At 66.7% G+C, this 19,007-nt stretch overlaps 1 protein-coding gene across 1 annotated transcript in view; it reads left to right on the top strand.

Moving 5' to 3' along the window:
* The window catches only part of NAV1 (neuron navigator 1), a 60,724-nt gene extending 42,605 nt beyond the window's left edge, over positions 1-18,119 (top strand). Inside the window, 27 exon segments of the mRNA XM_075722572.1 lie at positions 5,509-5,647; positions 5,860-6,157; positions 6,537-7,230; positions 7,345-7,794; positions 7,998-8,039; positions 8,217-8,368; positions 9,049-9,219; positions 9,764-9,816; positions 9,986-10,009; positions 10,103-10,180; positions 10,386-10,469; positions 10,653-10,764; positions 11,408-11,529; positions 11,941-11,949; positions 13,374-13,585; positions 13,653-13,836; positions 13,978-14,152; positions 14,369-14,466; positions 14,593-14,688; positions 14,851-15,010; positions 15,109-15,344; positions 15,452-15,606; positions 15,806-15,877; positions 16,151-16,347; positions 16,876-16,994; positions 17,214-17,411; positions 18,024-18,119. Of these exon segments, the coding sequence (XP_075578687.1) occupies positions 5,509-5,647; positions 5,860-6,157; positions 6,537-7,230; positions 7,345-7,794; positions 7,998-8,039; positions 8,217-8,368; positions 9,049-9,219; positions 9,764-9,816; positions 9,986-10,009; positions 10,103-10,180; positions 10,386-10,469; positions 10,653-10,764; positions 11,408-11,529; positions 11,941-11,949; positions 13,374-13,585; positions 13,653-13,836; positions 13,978-14,152; positions 14,369-14,466; positions 14,593-14,688; positions 14,851-15,010; positions 15,109-15,344; positions 15,452-15,606; positions 15,806-15,877; positions 16,151-16,347; positions 16,876-16,994; positions 17,214-17,411; positions 18,024-18,119 (4,426 nt within the window).
* The last annotated feature ends 888 nt before the right edge of the window (positions 18,120-19,007 follow it).

Genomic DNA, 19,007 nt, shown 5'->3' with positions numbered 1-19,007 from the left:
CGGCCCGGCATGTGGTTGGGGTCCGCGGCTGATCTCATTGCTGCCGGCGGGCGAGCGCTGGCTGACACCCCCACGGCATCGGCCTCGCCGCCTCAGGGAAATCGGACCCTGCTATTACTGCGTCGGCAGCGCAGAGCTGGAGCGGAGGCGCAGCCTGGCCACGGGTCCCCCCTCGCGGGGGCCACACACGCTCTGCGTTCCCGTGGGGGGAGTCCCCCGCACCTCTCGGGGACCTGGGGGGCTGGGGGACCAGAGGCAGTGCTGCCCGGGGGACGGGGGACTGGAGCAGCTGCTGGGATGTGACGCTGATCCTCTTCTGCTGGGTGAGCTCAGGCGAGTCAGGCCCCCTTCCCTGCCTCAGTTTCCCCATCTGCAAGGTCTCTGCAGCCCCCCGTTCCTCTGAGCGCGGCTTTAGTGAAGGGTGCCAGGTCCCGGTACCCGAAGTGCAAGCGGGAAGCACCTGGGGTCAGGGTAGCCGGGCTGGTGGTGGGGGCTGGCGCTATCTGGGGGGGTACCTGGGGGTTTGGGGGGCACTGGGGGGTACACAGGGGTTTAGGGGGGTCTGGGGAGAACTTAGAGAAATCTGGGAGGTTGTAAGTGAATCTGCAGGGTTCTCTAGGGATCCTGGGGGGTCGGGGCTGTTAAAGGGGCATGGGGGGCGTGCAGGGGGCTGTGGGATCCTGAGGGAGCCTGGGAAGGGGGTATGGGTGTCGTGATGCCCTGAGGCGGTTCCTGAGATGGGAGACAGGCGGTTCCTGTGAGGGGGAAGCAGAGCCACCCCTGCCCGTGCCCGCGGGGAGTCCCCAACCCCCCCCGATCGTGATTTATGCAGCTAATTGGTTTTTCTGCCCCATTAAGTGGAGGAGAAGGGGAGGGAGGGAAGAGCCCCGGCTGTGCCCATGGTTTCCTCACGGGTCCTGCCAGAGCAGGGTGAGGCTGTAATGGGGCACGTCCACAGAGCCCCCTCGGTGCCAGCGACCCAGGGATGTGGGGTGTGGAGACCCCCCAGTGCAAGCCCCATATTTCCTCCCCTGCAGCGACCACGGCAGAGCAGGAGAAAAGGGCCGGGGCGGACCAAGAGGGGCTCGCTTTAATCTGGGGTGGACTTGGGGCGGGCGGTGGGGGTTCGACAGCACCAGCCTGGCAGGACACAAGTGCCGGGAGCCCCGGCTAGTGCCGGTGGGTCTGCCTGGCTTGCGGGCGGGTGTGCCGGCATGAGACGGGTGAAGCAGGGAGACTTCAAACCCTCTGGCTCCAAAAGCAGCTGCTGCTGAGAAATGGGCTGGGGGTGCTCCTCTGTGAAGGGGTCTGGTGCTGGCGGGGCATTGCACGTGTGCGTGTGTGCCACCGCGGCAGGGCTGCTGTGGCCAGCGGCGGTTCTGCACCATTTTCTTGCACCCGACTCACGGCTCTGGCAGGGTCAAAGCTGCCTTTCCTGGTGGCTGCTGTGCCAGGCTGGCTCCCCCCTGCCGCCATGGGCACCCCAAGTGCAGATCTGGGCCCAGTGGAAGCCAGAGCTGCTCCTCCAAGTGCTGCCCGAGCCGGCCGTGGTGGGGCCGGGGCAGCCGGCCAGGAGGAGCGGCGGGAGGGGACAGCATCCGGCGGCGTGCCAGGCCGGAGGGACCGCGGGGGTGCGATGCTGGACGGCCCGTGCCGCCGCACCCATTGGCGCACACCGACGTGGGGCCATCACCCCACGGCAGGGCCGGCCGCCTGCGGGAGGTACCGCACCGCGCCGGGGCGGTGACACCGCCGGCCTCCCGGCTGAGAGCTCCGGCCGAGGGCCGAGAGCCGCTGTGGCGATGGTGGGTGCGGGCAGGGTCTGATCGGTGGGTACGGGGATGGTCGGGCACCGAAGTCCTGCATCCCCGGCCCTCCCGGCTGCGCGGCGGGGAGGGAGCCAAGAGGCGTTGCCGTTGCTTCGCAGAGGAAGGCGTGAGGAAGGAATTACTTATTTCCCAGTCCGCAGGGACCGGGTCTGTTTTGCCAAGGCTGCAGTTAACCCTCTCTGCCCGCCATGGCTGGGCGGGCAGAGGTGTCCCCGGGGTCACCATCCCGGCGAGGACCCTGCCCTGGGGCGCAGCTCCCGCTCTCATGCGAGAGAGAAAGAAAAAAGGGCAGAAATCGGCTTTTCGGTCGATGCGGCGCAGAGCGGTGCAGGCGTGGGTGCCCTCGCAGGAGCCGGGGCTGTGGGGAGCAGCCGCCCCGGCCCCCCGCGGGGCTGGGCAGGGGCAGAGCCCCCCGCGGGGCCCGCAGCCGGGGGGGGGACTGGGGGGGTTTGGGGGACGCTGGGGCCAGGAGCGGGATGGCCTGGGGGCACTGGTGCCACGTGTGGGCTGGACTGGGGGGCACTGGTGCTGCCTGTGGGGACGTGAGTGTGGGCTGGGGGCCCTGGGGGCAGCCGGGGGGCCCTGGGGGCAGCCGGGGGTGCCGGGCTGCGGCTGGGGGGCACCGGGGGCGGGGGGCCGTGGGCGGGGGGCGCCGGATGCGGGGCCGCGGGGCTGTGCGCTGGGGGCGGGGGGCACTGGGAGCGGCGGGGCCGGGAGCCGGGACCCCGGGCCCACCCCGGCGGGGCTCGGGGGCAGCGGCGCGGGGAGGCCGTGCCGGGGCCGCTGCCGCTTTAAGGCGCGGGCAGCGCGGGGCGGTCCCGCCGCCCCTCCCGCCCCTCCCGCCGCGCCCGGCGGGGCCGCGGGCAGCACCATGCTGCGGGCGGGGGGGCCGCGCCGCGCCCCGCGCCTGGCCAGCAGGTACCGGGCACGGGGGGCACCGCAGCGGGGCCGGCGCCGGGCGGGGCGGGCGGGCGGCCGGAGCCCGGCCCCGGCAGACAAAGCCCCGCGCCCCGGGGCCGCACCGCGGGCGCTGCTTTGTCTCGGCCGCGCCGCGGGGGGGAAGGGGGGACCCGGGCAGCGCGGCCGCGCCCGGCACCGCAGCATCGGGGCGGCCCCGCCGGGCCCGGGAGCGGGACGAGCCCCCCGGCCCCCGCCTCGCACCTGCAGCGCGGCCGCGCCGGCCCCCGCGGGGCTCCCGGGGCTCCGGTACCCCCGGCCGGCGGCGGGCACCGGGGTGCCGGGCTGCGTGCCCGGGCGGGGGGGCGCGGAGCGGAGCAGCCCCACGCAGCCCCTCGCACCGCGCCGTGGGCCAGGGCCGTCCCCTGCTGCCCCCCGGCCGCCGCCACCCCCTCGGGTCGCGGTCGGGGTCGGGGGCGCAGCACCGGGGCCGCTCGGGACCCTTCGGCCGGGGCCGCGTTCCCGCCCGCCCGGCCGGTGCGGGGCAGCGCTGCGGGACGATCGCGGTGCCGCAGCCGCCGCTGCCCGTGGGGCTCGGTTCCCCGGGAGCTGCCGGCGCAGAGGGGCGCGGGGCTGGCGGGTCAGCGTGGTTTGGTGCGGCGCCGGCTGAAGGGAGGTGGGGAATCGCTCTGTGTAAGATGGAGGGGCTGGAGCACAAAGCAGCAATTGAGTTGTAGCCCCCAGCATGACGCTGCGGCATGGCCGCCCTCCCTTTGGGGTCTGCGGGGGCTCTCGGGTGGCCTCGGCCGGCAGGACCAGGGTGCTAGGACTCGGCTGTGCTCTCAGAGTTTGTGTTTGCCGAGGGGCTGTCGGTGCTGCGGTGCAGCCTGAGTTGCGGCTTTCCTTGCTGTGCCGGCTACCGCGTACGCATGCCGGTTTTGGGGACCCCTCGGTGTGGCAGCTGTGTGCCTCATAAGGGAGCCAGAGACACCCCACAGCGGGCGGCTGGCTCCCAGGCCTCACCCCGTGGCTTGAGTGCTTTTGGGATGTCTCCTGTGACCTTCGGCGTTGCCCTTCCTTGGCATGGGGTTGCTAGGGAGGATCTGGGATCACCTCCTGCCCCGGTTCAGCCCCCGGCCCTGTGCCTGTTTCTCCGGGACTCTCCAGATGCCTGGCGCCGGGGCAGCAGGGGCTTCCCGTCCAAGGCTGGGAGAGCATTTGGGGTTTGCCCTGCTGGGCCACGAAAGCCAAGCTGAAGAGACCCAGCACCGTATTTGGTCACCGCCATGTGCCGGTAGCACGCAGCTCGCCAAAGCCCTGCCTTGCTCCCAGTGCTGCCTGCTGCAAGAATGGTGCCAGCCTGGGAGAGGAGCTTTGCTTCGTGCTCTGGGATGGGGATTTCTGTCCTGGTGAGAAGTTACCCTCAGCACAGGGGCTGGTGGTGGGAGATGCTTGGAGCTGGGCAGCTCAGCAGCACGTCCCGGGCACGCGGTTGTAATTAAATCCCTTCCTGGGCAGCAGTGCCTGCAGGGCTCTGCCCAGAAGCTGCCAGGGGGATGCAGGGGGCTGTGTCCATCCTAGCTCTGGCCAGTCCCCGATGTCTGGGAAGAGCAGGGCACACGGGGCTGCTTGGAGGGTGCTGGAGCTGCCTGCGTTGCTCTGGCCTGAGGTTTGGGCATCCCAGAGCTGGTGGTGGCGGCTGTTGCTTGTGCCCTGGCACCCTTGTTGGCAGAGGTGCCCAGCAGGAGCCCTCCGCTCTGCCAGGCCACACTGCCCTGTCCCCAGCTCAGCCAGGGTCACAGTGGGTGATGCTAAGCAGCTTCACCAGCTGCTGGGGCTCTGGTGCTTACGGGCTCCTCCTGCACCTCTGTGGCCCCAGTGTCGGGGAACGGGCATCTCTGGCAGGGACCGGTGCTGGCTGCAGCCCCCCGGCTCTGCTCCCTTCTCCTTCGCCACTGCTTGTCACCCCCAGCCTCTGGCAGCCCCCTCGGAGGCTGCGGGGCCTTGCTGACCTACTCAGCTGCTGACCTGAAAGGGGCCGTGCTCATCCTGCTGGAAAACGCTCTGTGCCCGTCTGTGCTGGATTGCCGTGGGCACAGCCCCACGCTGCAGAGCTGGCCAGGCCCGTGGGGGGCACGGGCAGCTGCTGCCCTGGCGCAGTGCTGACTGACAGCCCTGGAGATGGGCTTGTGCACGGTCCACTGAGCCCCCGGCACGGAGCAGCTGCCCTGGCATGGCAGTGGTGCCCGTACCTGCTGCCTGTGCCCACTGTGGGTGCTGGGTGCTGGACTGGGGGGAGCAGGCTGCAGCGAGGCGGTGGGTGGGGACCACCCGAGGAAGGGTGGATGCTGCGTGGTGGCTCTTTAGTTTACTCCAGCTGGTCCCTGCCCTTTCCGGCAATCGTCCCGACCCTCTCGACGGGGCAGGTTGCAGGGGGCTTGGGGCCAACTGCGGTGCTGCCAGCTCTGCCGGCGTAGGCGCTGACCTCCCTGTGCTGTGCTGGTACCCTCCATCCCCAGAAAACGCCCACAGGGGCCTTATCAGGGTGGCGTGGGGTCACTGGGGCTTGTCTGCTGCGGGGCACCGAGCCTGTGCCAGGCTGGGCCGGAGCCAGCCACAGCCGCTGAGTGCCAGCTCCCTGTCATGGCCCTGCAGCAGGCGCTGCCGGGAGCTGAGGTTTGTGCCCCGGCAGCCCCCGGAGCGGGGAAATCCCACGGGTGGCAGGACCCGCCGGGCAGGGCTGGGGCTGGGCAGGGGGCTGATGTTGTCTCTGCCCTTGCAGCTGGGATGAGAGCAGCTCCATCAGCAGCGGCCTCAGCGATGCCTCTGACAACCTCAGCTCAGAGGAGTTCAACGCCAGCTCCTCGCTCAACTCCCTGCCCTCCACCCCCACCGCCTCGCGCAGGAACTCGGCCATAGCGGTAGGTGCCCATGGTGCCCGCACCCTTGCTAGCGCCGGGCCCGGCTTGGTGCCGCAGCCACTCTGAGAGGGAGGGGATGGGGGGTGCTGGCGTGGGGAAACTGAGGCACGGCACATGGTGTCTGGTGCATCCCTCTCCCAGCTGGCTGGTGCTCCCTGGGGATGGGTTTGGGGTGGGTGTCAGGAGCACCCCTGACTCTGCTCTGCCTGCAGCTGCGCACGGACTCGGAGAAGCGCTCGCTGGCAGAGAGTGGGCTGAGCTGGTACGGGGAGGGTGAGGACAAGGCACCCAAGAAGCTGGACTACGACAGCAGCAGCCTCAAGATGGAGCACGGCTCCTCCAAGTGGCGGCGGGAGCCCTCGGAGGGCGGTGAGGAGGGGCCCAAGGGCGGCGAGCTGAAGAAGCCCGTCAGCCTGGGCACCCCAGGCTCACTGAAGAAGGGCAAGACCCCTCCGGTGGCCGTGACCTCCCCCATCACCCACACGGCCCAGAGCACCCTCAAAGTGGCAGGTGAGACCCGATCCGGGTAGGGTCCAGCTTCTCTGGTGGGGAGAGGGTTGGGTGGCATCTTTGTGGGCCTTCCCCGAGCACGTCGCCCGCGGGACGCCCTGTGCCTGCACTCAGGCCCAGCAGGGCGGGGGCTGGCGGGGGTGGCAGGGCGGTGCGTCCCTGCCGGCAGGCTGTGGGTCTGGCCCCATGCACCAGGCTCGGGCTGGGTGGGTGCACCGGGCACCTGGCCGTGGCTCTGCCGCAATATCTAGACAGTGGCATGTCCCTCATCTGCATCACGTCCCTGCATCTCCAGTGCTGGTGTCCGATCTGAGCTAGTTGGCACCCAGATGTCCCCAGAGCCTCCTGGGACACTAACCCGTCCTTCCCTGCCCACCAGGCAAGCCCGAGACCAAAGCCACCGACAAGAGCAAGCTGTCTGTGAAGAGCACAGGCCTGCAGCGCTCCTCCTCTGATGCCGGCCGCGACCGCATCGCCGACGCCAAGAAGCCACCCTCGGGTCTCACGCGCCCCTCGGCCTCCAGCTCCTTTGGCTATAAGAAACCGGCTCCCACCACTGGCACGGCCACCGTCATGCAGGCCGGGGGCTCAGCCACGCTCGGCAAGATCCAGAAGAGCTCCGGCATCCCCGTCAAGCCGGTCAGCGGGAGGAAGACAAGCCTGGACGTCTCCAACACAGCTGAGCCCGGCTTCCTGGCCCCAGGGGCTCGTTCCAACATCCAGTACCGCAGCCTGCCCCGGCCAGCCAAGTCCAGCTCCATGAGCGTGACTGGTGGCCGCGGCGCGAACCGGCCGGTCAGCAGCAGCATCGATCCCAGCCTGCTGAGCACCAAGCAGGGCAGCATCTCGGTGTCGCGACTCAAGGAACCATCCAAGATCGGTGCCGGCCGTGGCACGCCGGCCCCTGTGAACCAGACGGACCGCGAGAAGGAGAAGGCCAAGGCCAAGGCAGTGGCGCTTGACTCTGAGTGTGGGACGCTGAAGAGCGTCAGCTCGCCTGAGAGCACCCCAAAAGCCCAGGCCAACCTCCCGCCAGCGGCCAAGGTGGCTGAGCTGCCCCCCACACCGCTCAGGTATGACCCTTCCACCTCTGAGGGCAGCAGGTGCCCGGCACGGCTGTGCCCAGCACCCAGCCGTGCTCAGCACCCCAGTCTCACCTGCTTCCTCACCCATTTTCCCTCCTCCAGAGCGGCTGCCAAGACCTATGTGAAGCCTCCCTCGCTGGCCAACTTGGACAAGGTCAACTCCAACAGCCTGGACCTCCCCTCCTCCAGCGAGCTACACCCTCCACACACTGCCAAGCTCCAGGACCTGCACCCGGCCGGCGGGCATCTCGCACCCTGCTTCAGCCCCAGTCCTGCCCCCATCCTCAACATCAACTCGGCCAGCTTCTCCCAGGGCCTGGAGCTCATGGGTGGCTTCAGCGTCCCCAAGGAGGGCAGGATGTACCCCAAGCTCTCAGGCCTGCACCGCAGCATGGAGTCCCTGCAGATGCCCATGAGCCTGCCCAGTGCCTTTTCGGGGGGCAGCACCACCACCCCTGCCCCTGCTGCCGCACCCCCCGCCGGCACGGAGGAGGAGGAGGAGGCAGGGGAGCTCGGCTGGAGCGGGAGCCCTCGGCTCGCACATCTGGACAGGTATGGCTGGAGGGAGGGCATGGGGCTGCCGACGCACCTCTGCGGGCTCAGATCCCTCCCTGCCACCCTGCCGTGACCTTTGCCTGCTTCGGGGCTCTTCCTGCTACACTTCTGGGGAAAAGCCTGCTGTCCCCACGGCTGAACCCCCACGGCACCTTCCCTCGTCTGTGCAAGGATGTGACTGATCTTTCCTTCCCTTCCAGTGCCAACCGCGACAGGAACACACTGCCCAAGAAGGGGTTGAGGTAAAAGAGCCTGAATCACTTTTGGACAGTGCTGGGGAGGGAGGGTGGGCCTGTGGAGCTTTCCGCAGGGAGCTGGCGGTGCCCTCCGTGCCGGGGAGGCTGGGCCGCAGTGCAGCGGCCAGGAGCCAGGATGGTGCTGGTCCACCTCGCCATGCCTGTCTCTGCTCCGCTCCCCAGGTACCAGCTCCACTCCCAGGAGGAGGCCAAGGAGCGGCGCCATTCGCATGCCGTCAGCAGCGGGCTCCTGGAGTCAGACGACCAGCAGGAGCTGCCCTCGCCCCCTGCCCTCCCCATGGCACTGGTTGGGAAGGGTCCGCTCACCAGCATCGGTCAGTGCCCTCCGCTGCCAGCCCCCTTCCGCTTGCGGCGAGCCCTGTCCCTCCTGCTCCCCACCGCCCCGTGCTCCCCGTGCGACTTGCTGATGCTGCCCTGGATGCTGCTTTCTCCTCGACACCCCCAGCAGCCCTAACCCCCAGTGCCTGGTGCTTTTGGCCCACCGAGGTGCTGGGTTGTGCCCAGGGACCAGGGATGTCCATCACGTCTGCTTCAGGGTGTCTCATCCACCCTCGGGGCTCTGCCCACAGCCCCCTGCTCCTCGAGGGGTGCCTGGCAGGGCAAGGGGTGAGCCCTGCCCTGCTCTTGCCAGGACCGATGTGTTCCCAGAGGGTTTGGGGGGTGCAGGCAGATGGGTTGGGGCTGCTGGTGGGGGGCAGTGGGTGATGAGGTGCTCCCCTCCTGCACTCAGAGGTGACTGCCTCTGGCATGGTGGTGCCCGCTTTGCCATGGGGCAATGCATTTTTTTCTCGGCCCTGTGGTTACCTTGGCACTGGTCTTCCCAGCGTAGATCTGCATTTTAGCTTTCCCCCAGCCCCCCTGCTTTGGGACCACAATCCCTGCTTCCTCTCTGTACCCCAGCTCTCGTGGATTGCTCCTCGCCCTGCTTCCCCGTCCTGGTCCCAGGTCCCTGGCGTGGCTCTGACCCTGCTTCTCCCCCGCCTTCTCCTTGCAGTGAGCCCCACTGCTGCCGCAACCCCGCGGATCACCCGCTCCAACAGCATCCCCACCCACGACTCCACCTTCGAGCTGTACAGTACGTCCCAGATGGGCAGCACTCTCTCCCTGGCCGACAAGCCCAAGGGCATGATCCGCTCGGGCTCCTTCCGGGACCCTGTGGACGACGGTGAGAGCGTGCTGCGCTCCGGCCCTGGCGAAGGCGGCTCCAGGCAGGGTGGCGGCAGGGCTCCCCACATGCTTGTCCCTTCCTCCTGGCGCTGCTGCGGCACTGTCAGATGGGTTTGTGTATCCCGTCCTCGGCATCAGAGCAGGGGACGGCAGCCCCGAGGGCTGTGGTGGACCCCTCTGCACTGATCTGCTCTGGGCCACAGCCCGCCTGGGGTCCCTGGGTTGGCCCCAGGATGTTGTGGCACAAGGGAGGGGGGGACCCAGGCAGCCAGGGAGGGTGGCAGAGCCCCCGGGCTCAGCCGGAGAGGAAGGTGCAGGTGGAGGGTGCTCCCCACGCCCTGCTGCGGGCTGTGTGCCCAGGCACTTCGCCAGCCACGTGCCGAGAAACGGGCAGTGCTGAGCAGCTGCCATCCCTGGCCCCCCCAGAGCCCGCCTCCGCTGGGAGCTCTGTCCCCTGCGCCCTGCTGTGCCCTGCTCCTGCAGCCCCTGGGGATGCCGCTGGCCTGGGGCACCCTGACGTGCCGGGTTTTATTCTGTTGCAGTTCATGGATCGGTGCTGTCCCTGGCCTCGAGCGCGTCCTCCACCTACTCCTCCGTAAGAGCCGCCTCCGTGCTGCGCCGCTTTGTGCATGGCTGGGGGGGCCCGGGTGGGAATGGGGGGGCTCTGTGCATGCCTCTGCCTTGTGCCGAGCCTGTCCTTGCCTCGCTGCCCTTTTGACTGCCTGCTTCTGTCTGTCTGTCTCTCTCTGCTCTCGTGCTGACAGGCTGAGGAGAAGATGCAGTCTGAGGTGAGCCCGTGCCCTCTGCTCGTCACCCGCCCCTGCTGCTGCGGCGAGGGCGAGTGCCTGGCCCCTCTCACTCCCTCCACTCTCTCCCCACAGCAAATCCGCAAGCTGCGCCGTGAGCTGGAGTCCTCGCAGGAGAAGGTGGCCACCCTGACGTCCCAGCTGTCTGCTAATGTGAGTCCCTGCAGCAGCCGCTGCTCGCTGCAGGCCATGCCGCTCTGTGTCCCCGCAGTGCGTGGGGCTGGTGCCAGCCTGCACCCGCGAGAGCCTTGATTTCCCCTCTCCGGCCTCTCGTATCCCACACCCGGCCGTGGGTGCTCGCGTGGCCGCGGGTGCTCGCCTAGGCGTGGGTGCTCACCCATTTCTCTGCCTCTCCCAGGCCAACCTGGTGGCGGCTTTTGAGCAGAGCCTGGTGAGCATGACATCCCGCCTGCGGCACTTGGCTGAGACCGCTGAGGAGAAGGTGGGTGCTGTGGGGGTGCCAAGGGGGCCCTGGGGGGCACTGGTGGTGCGGGAGGGTGCTCATGGGGCTGGGGGATGCTGGGCTTGGGTGAGCCTGCTGCGGCACTGCCCGCCCAAAGGGTGCTCCCGGGTGGGCCCTGTGCCATTGGAACGTGCTCCATGGTTCCCGGCTGTGCTCCCCCAGGACACGGAGCTGCTGGACCTGCGAGAGACCATCGACTTCCTGAAGAAGAAGAACTCGGAGGCCCAAGCTGTCATCCAGGGCGCCCTGAATGGCACCGATGTCACCCCCAAAGGTAAGGCATGGCTCGCCACCCCCGCACTGGGTGGGTTTGCAGCCCTTCCTGAGCCCCTCGCCCAAGCCCAGCTGGGCTGCTCCTGCCCGGGGCTGGCACAGGGCCCCAGGGCTCCCCTTGCTCCAGTGGGATGCTCAGACGGGAGGCAGGGTCCCCCGGGCAGCAGCTCTTCCCCTCCTGGGACCCCTGAGCATCTGGTCAGACGGCCAGAGCTGTCACTGCAGGAGATCTCGGTGCTGGTGCCTGGGGGTGACGGGATGGTCGTCCTCCCCAGGATACCTCTTCACCGAGCCCTTTGCCAGCAGCCCAGTTTTGGCTGCTGGTCCTGGCTTTGTTCCCATGAGTGCTGTTTCTAGCCCTGAAACACCAATGTGAGTGCAGGGTGCTGGCAGGGAGGTGGCCTGGGGCAGCAGCAGAAGGATGTGTGCTCTGGGGTTTGGGGTCACTGTCCCAAATGGCAGCGCCTGTGTGGTGTCTGAGCCCCGCCTCACCTTACGAGGTGGCTCCGAGAGCTCAGAAGGTGTTTGGGTGGGAGAAGGGAAGGGGTGCAGGGAGGAGAGTGCAGGTGGCTCTGGCATTGGGGCAGATGCAGTTTGCTGATACCTCCTTTCCTGGTGTCTCCTGCTTTTCTCGCTGGCCCCAGAGCTGCGCATCAAGCGGCAGAACTCCTCTGACAGTATCTCCAGCCTCAACAGCATCACCAGCCACTCCAGCATCGGCAGCAGCAAGGATGCTGACGCCAAGAAGAAGAAGAAGAAGAGCTGGGTGGGTTGGATGAGGCGCTGGGAGGAGGAGCGGGGCTTGGGGAGCTGCTGGCAGGGTCTGGCCAGGGTCAGCCCCACGAGCCAGCTGCTCTCGGCCTACCTTGGCATTGTGGTGCTGGTCCCCTGTGTCCCCTGGGGACAGCACTGGCAAGGAGCATGTAGCCACCATGGATCTGTGTCTTGATGTGCTGGCCAGGACTTCTCCAGCCCCTCTGGGAGTTTTGCAGCCCTGGTCCTGCATGCCTGCACCCTTGTGGTTTCCCCACGTCTCCCCTCTGCCCATGTGGGGAGCCAGACACCTTGGCCAGGCAGCCCCTTCCCTGCACCAAGCAGCTCCAAGCTGGACGTGTGATTAAGTCTTGCTTTGTTTTGTTTCTCTCCCCCTATGCTGACCTCAACCCTTTTTTTCCAGGTGTACGAGGTAAGTCCTACACCGTCCCCTCCACCCCATGCCGTGCCCAGCCAGGGCCCTTGCTCCATTTTGTGGGACTGTGCTCATAACACTACCCATCCCATCCATCCCACTGGTACTAACCCCCAGCACGGGCCATCCCAGGGCCCCCAGCCAGGCTGCGCACACCTTGGCTGCTTCCTTGGATGTTAAGGCCAAAACATGCACCCACACAGAGGGGCTGAACTGCCCCGAGCAGCCCTGAGGCAGCAGGAAGGGCTTGGATGGGGACCTGTCCCACAGATGGGGACAGCCCTTTCCTGGCCCGGGGAATGCAGGCACTCTCCTGGCTCCCTGTAGCCAGATCTTTTGGGATGGGGACCCCGCTGCACCCCTGCCTGTGGCACCGGGGCATGGTGCTGCCCATCTCCACATTGCCAGGGCTGGCCTGATGTGGCCCCAAGTGGCTCTGTCCCCGTCAGGACCCACATGGGTCCCAGTGCTCCCCTGCTCTCCCGCCATCAGCAGAGCCCAACACCCGCTTGGTTTTTTTATGCTGAAATGCAACGCTTTCGCTGTTGGGGACACACCAGACCCGCCTGCCTGGTGCCTCTGGGAGCTGGGCCGGATCTTGCCTGTTCTCCATCCCCTCTTCCTCCCATCTCCCCTCAGAGCAGGCCCTGGCTCTCCAGGGGACACGGGGTGAGCCCCGGGTGCCCTCCTGCTGCTCTCCCGCAGGCTGGTGGCACTTAAGCGGGAGCCAGGCCTGGTTTGGCCCCTGTGCAGTGTCCATCCGCCCTCCCTGGCCTCGGCACGACGCTCACCTGCTCACTGCTGTGTGTGTGCTGTGTGCATGCTGCATGCCCGGCCGGGACCCCGGTGACATCTCGTGGGGGTTGACTGGCCCTCTGCCCTTCCAGGAGGACCCCACAGGGCGGAGGGGGGTGTGGGCTGAAATTGTCCCCTTGCACCAGGACCACGGCTCTGCAGCGGCTGGAGGGGAGGATGTCCCCCAAAGCGCCACTTGCTGGGAGGGTGGTGGTGGGGTGAATGTGAGGATGGAGTCGGCCCTTCCCGAAGGACCAGGGTGCTGGTGCAGTGCCTGAACACCCTGATGTGGGTGCTGGGGGGGAGCAGGGCTGGGGGAAGCCTGACCAGGACGCGGGTCCCACTCTGGGGCTGTTTGGCCCCGTGCAGGCTGGGGCTGGAGTGTGGCACGGAGGGCTGTGCACCAACATCCGTCAGCTGTGCCAGCGGAGCGGGGTCAGGCTGGTGCCTTCCCCGGGGCAGTGGTGGGCACAGCGCTGCCTCGGTGATGGATGTGGTGTTACTGGTTCCAGCTCAGACTGTGGGTCCTGGGCGGACGGTGGCCCGGGGCAGGATGGGGCCGGGTCTCTGCTTGCACGGTTGCACTGTCGGGTTGTCCCTAACAAGAACATTTCCGTCTCCCGTAGCTACGCAGCTCCTTCAACAAGGCCTTCAGCATCAAGAAGGGACCCAAATCAGCCTCGTCCTACTCGGACATCGAGGAGATCGCCACGCCGGACTCGTCGGCCCCCTCCTCCCCCAAGCTGCAGCATGGCTCCACAGAGACTGCCTCGCCCTCCATCAAATCCTCCACGTCCTCCTCTGTGGGCATCGACACAGCTGAGTACGTGGGGCCGTGGTGGGCAGCACAGGGTCGGGAGGGCCGGTCTTGGGGGCTGCAGGCTCCTGCCCTGGACACGTGCAAGACTGTCTCTCCCTTGGGCCAGGCTCTTCCAGGCCCACGGTGAGGGCGAGCCGGAGAAGAAGGAGGTGTCAGAGCTGCGGTCAGAGCTGTGGGAGAAGGAGATGAAGCTGACGGACATCCGCCTGGAGGCCCTCAACTCGGCCCACCAGCTGGAGCAGCTGCGGGAGACCATGCACAATATGCAGGTGAGGACCACTGCCAGAAGCCCGGCTGGCTCTGAGCACTTGGGTGGCCAAAGTCCCTGCACCCCGACAGCCGTGCTGCAGCCCCGGGATGCTAGCCGGCGTCCAGCTCCTCACCCTTTGCCGTAACTGGTTCTCCCCCAGCTGGAGGTAGATCTCCTGAAGGCCGAGAATGACCGGCTCAAAGTGGCTCCGGGGCCCTCGGCAGTGCCAGGCTCCGTTCCCGGCCACATCACGAGCACGTCGGCCTCCTCTTCACCGCGGCGCTCCCTGGGCCTCACCCTTGGCCATGCCTTCAGCCCCAGCCTGGGGGACGCAGGTAGGGGTGATGGAACTGCTGGCAGATGGGGAAGGGCTGGGACAGACGTGTGTGTGGTGGGAACGTGCTGCTGCTCACCTGAGGCAGCTGTGCACGGGGATCTGTCGTGCCGCTGGTGCCAGGATCGGCCACAGCAGGATTTGGCTGAGGCTGGGCACGGTCCGGCCCGGTGGCTCGGCTCTCCCTGCCGGCACAGCCTCACTGCTCTGTCCCTAGATGTGTCCCCCATGGATGCTGTCAGCGCTGGCACCCAGAAGGACGAGCTGACTCTGCGGATTGTGGTGCGCATGCCGCCCCAGCACATCATCAAGGGGGTAAGTGTGGGCTGTCTGGGGAGCCTGACCTGTCCCAGTGCCATGGCCCTGGACAAGGGGCAGAGAATGCCTCTCTGGGGCTGGATGCGGTGCTCCAGCTCTGCACACCTCTGCCTTGGCTCCTAGGACCTCAAGCAGCAGGAATTTTTCCTGGGCTGGACCAAGGTGAGCGGGAAGGTGGACTGGAAGATGCTGGATGAGGCTGTCTGCCAGGTCTTCAAGGTAGGAGCATGAGGACCCCTCTTCAGAGAGCCATCCTTTTACACTGCTCCACCATGCCTGATGCTCCCTGGCCCAGGTCCTTACCAGGGTCTCCTGGAGCTGTTGAGCACTGTTTGCTCCCTGCCCTCGGGAGCACTGACAGCCCTGTCCTTGTCCACATAGGATTACATCACCAAGATGGATCCTGCTTCCACACTGGGGCTCAGCACCGAGTCCGTCTACGGCTACAGCATTAGCCACATCAAGCGGGTCCTAGACGCAGAGCCGCCAGAGCTGCCGCTGTGCCGCCGGGGCCTGACCAGCATCGTCGTGACGCTCAAAGGTGAGTGTGGTGGAGAGGCTCCATTGCTGTCCCATCTTCCCTCTGTCTCACGGTGTCGTGGGGCATTAGCGGGACCCTCAGCCCTCCCCTGCCTGCAGGCTTGAAGGAGAAGTGTGTGGACAGCCTAGTGTTCGAGACGCTCATCCCCAAGCCCATGATGCAGCATTACATCAGCCTGCTGCTGAAGCACCGGCGGCTCATCCTCTCGGGACCCAGCGGCACCGGCAAGACCTACCTGACCAACCGCCTGGCCGAGTACTTGGTGGAACGCTCGGGTCGGGATGTCACCGAGGGCATCGTCAGCACCTTCAACATGCACCAGCAGTCCTGCAAGGTGAGGGCCTGCAGCAGCCAGCAATGTCCCTGTTGGCACTGGTGCTGTGGTCCCCGTTGGCAGCCGTGCCGTGGCCCCATGTGTGACACCCGGCCCCTTCGTTGCAGGACCTGCAGCTGTACCTCTCCAACCTGGCCAACCAGATTGACCGGGAGACGGGCATGGCGGATGTGCCGCTGGTGATCCTCCTAGATGACCTCAGCGAGGCGGGCTCCATCAGCGAGCTCGTCAACGGTGCGCTCACCTGCAAGTACCACAAATGGTGAGAGTCCCACTGCACCCTCCTCCGGCGCAGTCTCCCGGGCACATGCATGCTCCCCACTGCTCTCAGCAAGATCCCTGGGCTCGTGGGGATGAGGCTGCATGGCTGCGTGTGTCTGCTGCACTCAGATCAACTCTGCCACGGGCAGGGGTGGCGCAGGGTGCTTTTTCTCATGGATCCATCTCTTTCTGTCACTCAGCCCCTACATCATTGGGACCACCAACCAGCCTGTGAAGATGACCCCAAACCATGGCCTCCATCTCAGCTTCAGGTGGGAATCGTACATCCCTGGGGACCATCCCCGTGGGGTTGGGCGGGGGGCAGAGGCCACCACTCCTACCCTTGGGCAGTCCTGGGGACACATCCTGTGACTGGGGACCCTGACCGGGACCGAGCCCCAGGCCTGTCCCTGCCATCCCAGGAAGAGCTGATGCCCCAGCCTTGGGCACATGCCTTGTGGGGGTGCTAGGAGGTCCCCCGAGGGTGCTGGGGAGCAGGACAGCTTGTGTGGAGACCCAGCCCTGACCACCTGAGTTTCCCCCAGGATGCTGACCTTCTCGAACAACGTGGAGCCAGCCAACGGCTTCCTGGTGCGCTACCTGCGGCGGAAGCTGCTGGAGTCGGACACAGACGTCAATGCCAACAAGGAGGAGCTGCTGCGCGTGCTGGACTGGGTGCCCAAGCTGTGGTACCACTTGCACACCTTCCTGGAGAAACACAGCACCTCCGACTTCCTCATCGGTATGGCCTTGCCGCACACCTCCCTCCTCTGCCTCATGCTGCTGGGAGCCCCCAGGGACTGGGGCAAAACCCTCCCAAAGGAGCTTGGGGGGCTGACGTGCTGCCCCGTGTCCCCCAGTCCCACGCAACCAAAGGCCGGTGGGCGATGCGCACAGGTGTGGCTCCTGCCGGCGTGGTGTGCGTTCCTGTGCCCCATGGGAGCTGTCACCACGGTGTCAGCCAAGGCTGCCTGCCTTACTGGCGCCCTTCCTCGGGCACGGAGGAGCCGTGTTCTCCCAGGCAGGTCTCCCTTTGCCTCACCATGCTTTTGGGGGGTAGATTGAACTTAGCAGCCCCATTACTTGCTTGCGAGCTTGCTTTCTGCCCATGTGTGGGCAGATGCTGCCCGGACACTGCTCCCAGGAGGTGATTGAGCCCAGGGCACCCGGTGCAGCCAGGCTTGTCCACCTTGGTGCTCTGCTGCCGTGGGGCCAGTGACTGGAGCAGGAGAACCCAGCTCCTATTTTCGCTCTCTGCCTTTCCCTGCAGGTCCCTGTTTCTTCCTGTCCTGCCCCGTTGGAATTGAGGATTTCCGGACCTGGTTCATCGATCTGTGGAACAACTCCATCATCCCTTACCTGCAGGAGGGGGCAAAAGATGGGCTCAAGGTACCCAGAGCCGCCTGGCACGTGGGAACGCAAACCAGCAGTGCTTGGGGACATGATGATGCAGCAGTCTGATGGGGCGGGAAGCAGGATGGTGCTGGGGTTTTGGGCACAGGTGCCATCTCTGTCAGTCCCTGCCCTGTCCCGGGGGGGCTCGGGGTGCCACGTTACAGGCTCTGGCACGTGCTGAAGAGGCGGCTGCCGCTTGCTCCCTGCCTGCAGGTCCACGGGCAGAAGGCAGCCTGGGAGGACCCCGTGGAGTGGGTGCGGGACACCCTGCCCTGGCCGTCAGCACAGCAGGACCAGTCCAAGCTGTACCACCTGCCCCCACCCACCATTGGCCCCCACAGCACCGTTTCCCCTCCCGAGGAGCGCACCGTCAAAGACACGACGCCCAGCTCCCTGGACTCGGACCCTCTGGTATGGCCCTGCTGCGCCGGGCGCTGGGAGGTGGGCCGGGCGGTGCTGGTGGAGAGGGGAGAGCAAGGTGGAGCTTTGCTCTCCCAGTTATTTTTCAGTGTAAAAAGCCTGATTTGGGGATGCAGAAACATTTTGCACTCCTGGGAGGAGCGGTGGGTGCCGGGTGGTGGCACCGGCGGGCAGGCTGCACACCGAGGCACATTGTGATGTGCCAGCGAATGGGCACGGTGTGGCGCTCCATGGGGCATCGTGTCCACACGCAGAGTCACACACAGGCACACACAGACTGGGGCTTACACGTACGTGTCCCGGTGCATCACCCGGAGAGGCTGCTAGCAGAAGCAGGCTGCCACAGCTGACGTGCCGGGGCCTGTCACCCCACACTGCTTTGCCATGCTCAGCCTTGAGCACCCCAGCTGTGCCCAAGGCCAGATCCTGGTGACAGGGAGGGATTTTGCAGCATCTGTGGGCTTTGCTTTACTCTCTAAGGAGCTTCTTGGGGTGGCTGGTTTGTATGGGAGGGCAAGGAGGGCCTGGTGGCCTTGGCTTCCCCAGGGCATCCCTGGAGCTCTGGTCCCCCTGGGGCTGGGTGCCACGCTCCTCTCCCCGCAGATGGCCATGCTGCTGAAGCTCCAGGAAGCCGCCAACTACATCGAGTCTCCAGACCGCGAGACCATGGTGGATCCCGACCTGCAGTCGACTCTGTGAGGCCCGGACATGCCGGCCCAGGCAGAGGGGAGCCGTCGCCAGCCACCGCTCCTGCCGGGCTGCTCTCCTTTTCCTTTGGTATCCCGGAGCGCGGGGCTGGCGAGCGAGCAGAGAGGACCGGGGCTCCGGCGCGTCCCGGCAGAGTGTGGGGAAGCTCGGCTCATCCATGGGAGAGCGCGAGGTGCCGTCTCCCCTCCCGACCCAGGGGGTAGGAGAATCCTGGTTTCTCTTCTTGGTTTTTTTCTGTCTCTATTGCAAACTCTCGGGCTTTGGGGCCAGGGCGACCGATGTGGCTGAGCCCCCGCTCCTGGGAGCCGCAGGAAGGCCCCTGCGTGGGGCAGGGACCCCGCGGGAGCCACCTGGGCCAGAGCTGGGGGACGCAGGAGGAGCACGTGGCCGCAGGACGAGAGCGTGGGTGCGAGGGGCTGCAGCTCCCTCTCCGCCCGGCCAGGCGTAGCCGAGGGCAGGTGACGAGGGAGCCGCTGCTGCGGGAAGCGCTTGCCTCGCGCTGGCCGAGAAGGAGCGCGGCTCTCGCCGCTGTCTTTGTACATTCCCCATTTCACCTGCATGGCAGCTGCTGTGACCAGGACAGCCCAATAAACCCTGCTTTGGTTATTTTATTTTGTTTCCCCCCTCCCATTTTCCTTTGGCCGAGTCCAGACTTTGCTTTGGTCCCTTTTTTGTTCTGGTTCTTTGCTCTTCTGGCCTGGAGCCCGTGGCGTGGTGCCCACCGCTTCCCTGTAAGCAGCTCCCTTTCCCTTTGGTTTCTTTTGCAGCTGTTGGTTCCACCACTCAAACCACCTCTGTCACGAAACTGGTGCTCACTGGACGATCTCCAGTCCCTGAACCCACCTCCCGGGGCCTCACAGCTTGGCTGAGATGGGACCT

The sequence above is a fragment of the Pelecanus crispus genome, chromosome 17, assembly GCF_030463565.1.
Source record: "Pelecanus crispus isolate bPelCri1 chromosome 17, bPelCri1.pri, whole genome shotgun sequence".
NCBI lineage: Eukaryota > Metazoa > Chordata > Aves > Pelecaniformes > Pelecanidae > Pelecanus > Pelecanus crispus.
The sequence above is the reverse complement of the archived record's forward strand: the minus strand, read 5'-3'. Positions and strand labels throughout refer to the sequence as shown.